Source organism: Sinocyclocheilus rhinocerous, unplaced genomic scaffold (assembly GCF_001515625.1).
Source record: "Sinocyclocheilus rhinocerous isolate Xijiao unplaced genomic scaffold, SAMN03320098_v1.1 scaffold1658, whole genome shotgun sequence".
Taxonomy (NCBI): Eukaryota; Metazoa; Chordata; class Actinopteri; order Cypriniformes; family Cyprinidae; genus Sinocyclocheilus; species Sinocyclocheilus rhinocerous.
Genome location: NW_015661880.1, coordinates 360,827 through 366,887, shown reverse-complemented (window position 1 = coordinate 366,887; position 6,061 = coordinate 360,827). Strand labels below are relative to the sequence as shown.

Here is a 6,061-nt window from a genome sequence, read left to right as displayed (position 1 = left end):
GCGTCACACCACGTGAAAGTGAAACCTGAGCGGTGACCTAATTTTCGGCAGCCGAAATTTCGGTGCATCTCTAATTATTGGCGACATCAGAAATGGATATTATATAATAGATGCTTTTTTGAACATTTTAGCAATTTAAAAATATTAAAAGGATTTTTTACACGGCACCCCTGCTCTCGACAGACGGCACCCCGGTTGGGAAACACTGCTCTAGACAATCAGCTAAATTTCTATTTGTTTTTCACAGCATAAATAGAATCATACTGGTTTGGATCAACATGAGGGTGAGTAAATGAGGACAATTTTTAATTCTGGGTACCTTTAACTAACAAATGACCGCATCTCTTGATTAATGGCTTAATAAAAAATGTATTAAACCTACAATCTTCTGGCAAACAGCCCAGATCTTAAACCACCATATCACACCACATTGGGTTTGTTTAGATCAAATTGAAATATATCACTGCATTACATCACATAAAAAAAAATAAAAAATACTCACCAGTTTATTGACTCTGAGCTTCGAGGAGTTGAATTTGAAGACATCTGCCCTCTTATCCAAGGGTTTAATGGCAAACTGAAGACACAGTGACAGAAATGAGTGCGCCAACAACATTACTACACTTGGTGTAGAGCAGATTGTGTAAAAATATGAATTGTTCATAAAATGAGTACCTCTTTATCACTGTACGAGATGTTTCTGATCTCATTCCAGGGAAAAGAGATTTTGGGCGTTAGTTTGTTACTCGGGTCATAAATGTGGAGGCCCAAAGCGTCAACACCCAGCAGTAAGCTGGTTCCCTTTTTATTCTTGAAAAATAAAAACATTAAAAAGACCTTCAGTCCAATTTATTTAACTATCATGACCACACTGCAATGGCTATTCAGAGTGAAACGTAAGTCACACCCCTGGCACAAGTAATATTTCAAACAAAAAGGCAGAAATAATGAAGTTTCAAGCAGGGTGGACACCGAAGGAAGTGTGAGATGATTTAAGCTAAAGGTGACTAGGTCACCAATAATAAAAGTTTGATTATTACGCAAAATAATAACGGTATACAATAATAAAAGCGTTTTGCTGTCCGTAGTTCTAGCTCAGAATGTTACTGCCGTACAGTAGCAGAGGCATTTCTTACCCTAATGGAAAAGTAATTGACCCCATACATCTCCAGATCCTGAGCTATTTTTAAATACTCCATCTCAGCTTCATCTCTGCATCACACAATAAACAAAAACATGGGAGGGAGGAAAGGAGGGAGACCGAAGGGAAGAAAGGGAGAGAGAGAGAATAAATTAGACACAAAATAAAATCTATTCCACCGCAGGACTTTAATGAGACTCGACTAACTTGGAGTGCAGAAACTAGAGGTCACACAGTGTGTCTTACAGTAACTGATTGTGGCAATGAACACAAACACACACATACTCACCATAAACTCACCAATTAAAAATATCATGCTAAAAACAACTAGATTTTTAGTAGCACCTTCATGTTCTTGTGAGTCTGCATGCAGCTTGCCTTGTCAAATTGTGCTTGCAGAAACAGCCAGTATTTCAAAGCTGATCTACATTTAAAACTTACTTTTAAACATGCCATCTAAAAACCAGCCAAAGACATCAGTCTACATCTATACATCTATCAACAACCAAATGATTTAACAAATAAAATAGAAAATAAATAGAAAATAAAAATATAAATAAATAGAAAAAATTGTAAAAATAAATAAATGAATGAATAAATAAAGAAACAGCCAGTATTTCAAAGCTGATCTACATTTAAAACTTACTTTTAAACATGCCATCTAAAAACCAGCCAAAGACATCAGTCTACATCTATACATCTATCAACAACCAAATGATTTAACAAATAAAATAGAAAATAAATAGAAAATAAAAATATAAATAAATAGAAAAAATTGTAAAAATAAATAAATGAATCAATAAATAAATATGTATTTAAATATTAAAATAATAAACTAATTTAAATAATGAGTAAATAAAAATGTAAAATAAACAAACAAACAGATGAAATATAAGACAATGTTCTGTGTGAAGGGTCCCATAAGACCACCTTGGACATTATACGATATTAAAACAATAAATAAATAAAAAAACATAAATGTAAAAAAAATTAAATAATAAAATACAGTGAAATAGCTCAAATTAAATAAAACAAATAAATGAAAAAAAATAGTAAAACAAAATTTATTTATAAAGAACAATAATAAATAAATAACACATATAAAAATAAATATAAAAACACATTCTATGTGAACGACCCCACAGCAATGTAAACTAATGCCTTTGAATTATCTTTATTTGGGGGCAAACACAACTGTATAGAAATTATTATTTTTTTCATATCATTAATTAAATTTAAATGTATCAATTGATACCTCCAATTTGCTAATTTTCTAAAAAGAATGAAAGAAGTTACTAATTTCACATGTGAAAAAAGTTAGCCAATTATAAAAGTAGTAATTTACATAATATATATTTACATAGTTATATTATATTTACAAGTCCTAAAGATACAATAGCTAAATGGCCTGGAGGACTGAAAATGGCACATGAAGCCATATTGCAACTGCTTTAGTACAAAAAACCTTGACAAACACTGGACTTCAAGGACAAAAAATAAAAGCTATAAAATGCTATGGTGTGATATCAAATTGGGTGTATGTATAAAAGAGAAAGATAAAGATGTGCAGACTGTGTATTTGTGTGTTTTATGAATACACACTGGAGAGCTGTCCCATGTAAGGAGAAGGTGTGAAATAAGAAAGTGCCCTACATGCATCTAAATAGGCTCCGAAGCAACGCAGGAAGTCAGTTTCATCATCACAGTAGACCAATTTGGGCTTTTTTTGAGCAAGGTTATGCCTGGTTTTGGATAAAGAAGCAGGCCAGTTTTTCCATTTTGTGAGTGTCTTGACTTTCCAAAGTGCAGAGAACACGGAGTGAAGCAACACTTGTGCAACACTGTGGGTTTTATAGCATCGCAGAGCCAGACTGTTGACTATTAACAAAGTCTGGTCAATTTTGCAGCTGATTCTGACCAACATGTAAAGCATCCAGCACAGTTTGTCTGTTGCACTTGATTGAAGACTGATTTTAGAAGGTGTTTGCCATTTCTGTGTGCAACATGAGTTATGTGGGAAAAAATGCTGTCAAGCTGTCTGGGACTGAGACTAGAGGGTACAATACCTGGTTCTGCCCCTGTGCTCAGCGTAGCAGACCGTGATTCTCTCCTCCCACATCTCTGCAGTCATCTGGTACAGATTAATAACCTGCAAAAGAGAAAGACACATGAAGATCAGTCGTCAACTTGAATAAAGTCTTTAACTGTCTCATCTGGGCGTTTTCATAACAGAGCTCTTGGTGCGCATCAGACTCTGTTTAACATCAGTATTCATTTTTTTTGTTGGAATGAAAGCTGCTTTCCATCAAAAAAAAAAAAAAAAGGGGACGTGAACAACTGTTCATGACATACACTACCATTTCAAAAGACTTTTTTGAAAGAAACTGAAACTTTTGTTCAGCAAAGATGCCTTAAATTGATTAAAAGTGACAGTAAAACATTTCTCATATAACAATTATTTTTAAAAAATCATCATTATTGTAAATTATAATGATTAATAAATTATACTTTTAAACTTTCTATTCATCAAAGCATCCTGAAAAAAAGCATCACAATTTCCAGAAAATATTAAGCAGCACAACTGCTTCCAACATTAATAATAATTATAACAACAATGTTTCTTGAGCATCAAATCAATATATTAGAATAATTTCTGAAGGATCATGTGATATTAAAGACTGGAGTAAAAATTCAGCTTTGCCATCACAGGAATAAATTATATTTTAAAATCTATTAAACTGGAAACAGTTATTTTAAATTGTAATAATATTTCACAGTGTTACCGTTTTTATTGTATTTTTGATCAAATATGTGACCCTGGACCACAAAACCAGTCATAAGGGTAATTTTTTACTTAATACCCTAATGATTTTTGGCATAAAAGAAAAATGGATAATTTTGACCCATACAATGTATTTTTGGCTATTGCTACAAAGATATCCGTGCGACTTAAGACTGGTTTTGTGCTCCAGGGTCACATATATTCTACATGCCATATTTTTGGCATATAATTACAATGCATTTCTTATAGTGAACGGTCCCCACAGATATTACCTTTAAGAAATAGCTCACATTCTTTGCATCATTTGCAACATTTGTGGGCCAGATAGTGTTGAGTTGAGTTCTGGACTGGTGGTGAAAGTTTTTCTTCTCCTGAGACACTTTAGCTAAGGTGCTAAACGGCTGCTGCTAGTATTTATTTTGGTAAACATATTGATTTCACAAATATTTTGAGCAAAATAAAAATGTTTATCAGGGGCGGAACGGAAATCAGTTTCAGAACGAGCAACCAAACCAAGAGTTAAACAGTGTAAAAACAGTTAACACAATGGCTAATAGAGCTGAAGGACATTTTCTAATTAAGTGGGACTATTTAAATCCTTCAGACGATTTTGAATGCCAGTGGAGTAAACAAACGCTCTTTCTCAGTGCTTACTGACATGAGAGCGAATGCTTCCAGCCGAGAGCTTTCACTACATCTAACGCCCTACGGGAAGCCTGCCGAAGCCTTATAGGCTCGTTACAGAGCCCTGCGAACATAATCAGCATAATTAGCATGGAGCACCCATCTCAACATCACACTCACTCTCTTTGGTAGCAGCTCCTCTTGGGACAGGAAGCCCGGCTTGTGGACATTAGGGTCATAATCACCATACTGCAGAAACAAGATGAGAAATCAAAATGAGCTCAATTATGAATACTGAGAGAGGGGGGAAAAAATGGACTCACACAGTCATAAAGAAACAGCCATTATATTCACCTGCTCTTACTTAAAGTGAATTGAGTAATACGCCATTGCGTAAAACATAGAAGCGCTTACAAATCAAAATAAGATGAAATACAGCTGTGAGTTTTTATGAGAGGCATTATGGGTAAGATAAGTAGAGAGTAAAAAAGGTGCTGCTGAGAGAGATAATTGCACGATCACATTTTACACAGATGTTGCAACAGCAAAATGGTTGGTTTGTACATTGACTATGGGACTTGAATGATGCAGAATGCTCACCAAGGTTGCATTTATTTGATCAAAAATACGGTAAAAAGAATAATATTATGAAATATTACCATTTAAAAATGTAAAACATTTTAATTTAAATGTATAAAATTTATTAATGCATTAATTAATTAAAATTTAATTCTGTGATGGCTAGGGATGCACCGAAATGAAAGTTCTTGGCTGAAGCCGAAACCAAACAAAATGAAACACTGGGCCAAAGGCCGAATACGGTTTTTCAAGTTTTTTCCCCATCCAATTTTGACAATTATTTTCACCATTGCATAAATGAAATAGCCAAAAATGTGCTTTTTACGGTTAAAGAAAAAATCAATTACAAAACAACAATTAAAAAATATTTAACAGTAAACATTTTTTAACATTCTAGCAGACATTATACCAACAAAGCACAATTTAACAAAATTAATAAGTTACTAAAATAATATTTTTTGGGCGATCAGACCCCCTTCTTGAATCAGGCATGTAATTGTTTACTGTAAAATTAAAAGCGGCCTTGCTGAACAGAAGAGACTTCTTTTAAAACAGAAAATATTACAGATCCCAATTTGAACACCATGTGTGTATGTTATGATAAATGTATTAACAGAGCTGTTGTAATTATTATCATTATTATTGTCTTACTTTTTATTTTATTTTACAGAACAACAGTAAAATTACAATACTAACATTTATGAATGTTAGAGTTCTTGCTTGTCAACTTTTATTTTGGAGGAAACGTGCAGGAAGACCTCAATGCTTCTTTTTGTTGACAGCAGATTTATAAATGAGTCTCATTATGAATATGTCGCACGTATCGCATTGTCACATGCCTTGTAAAAATTCATAAAAATGTGACTGAGCAACTGACGACTAACACGGTTTCAGCGCAGATTTTCGCTTTGGACTTTGAACCCTGGTTAACAAGC

General features: G+C 33.6%; 1 protein-coding gene across 1 annotated transcript in view; it reads right to left on the bottom strand.

Moving 5' to 3' along the window:
• Positions 1-6,061, bottom strand: part of nf2a (NF2, moesin-ezrin-radixin like (MERLIN) tumor suppressor a) — a 38,868-nt gene that overhangs the window by 16,119 nt on the left and 16,688 nt on the right. Inside the window, exons 6-10 of the mRNA XM_016536419.1 lie at positions 4,728-4,796; positions 3,208-3,290; positions 1,137-1,212; positions 676-810; positions 503-577 (exon numbers count right to left, since the gene is read on the bottom strand). Of these exons, the coding sequence (XP_016391905.1) occupies positions 503-577; positions 676-810; positions 1,137-1,212; positions 3,208-3,290; positions 4,728-4,796 (438 nt within the window). The remainder of the gene's footprint in view (positions 1-502; positions 578-675; positions 811-1,136; positions 1,213-3,207; positions 3,291-4,727; positions 4,797-6,061) is intronic.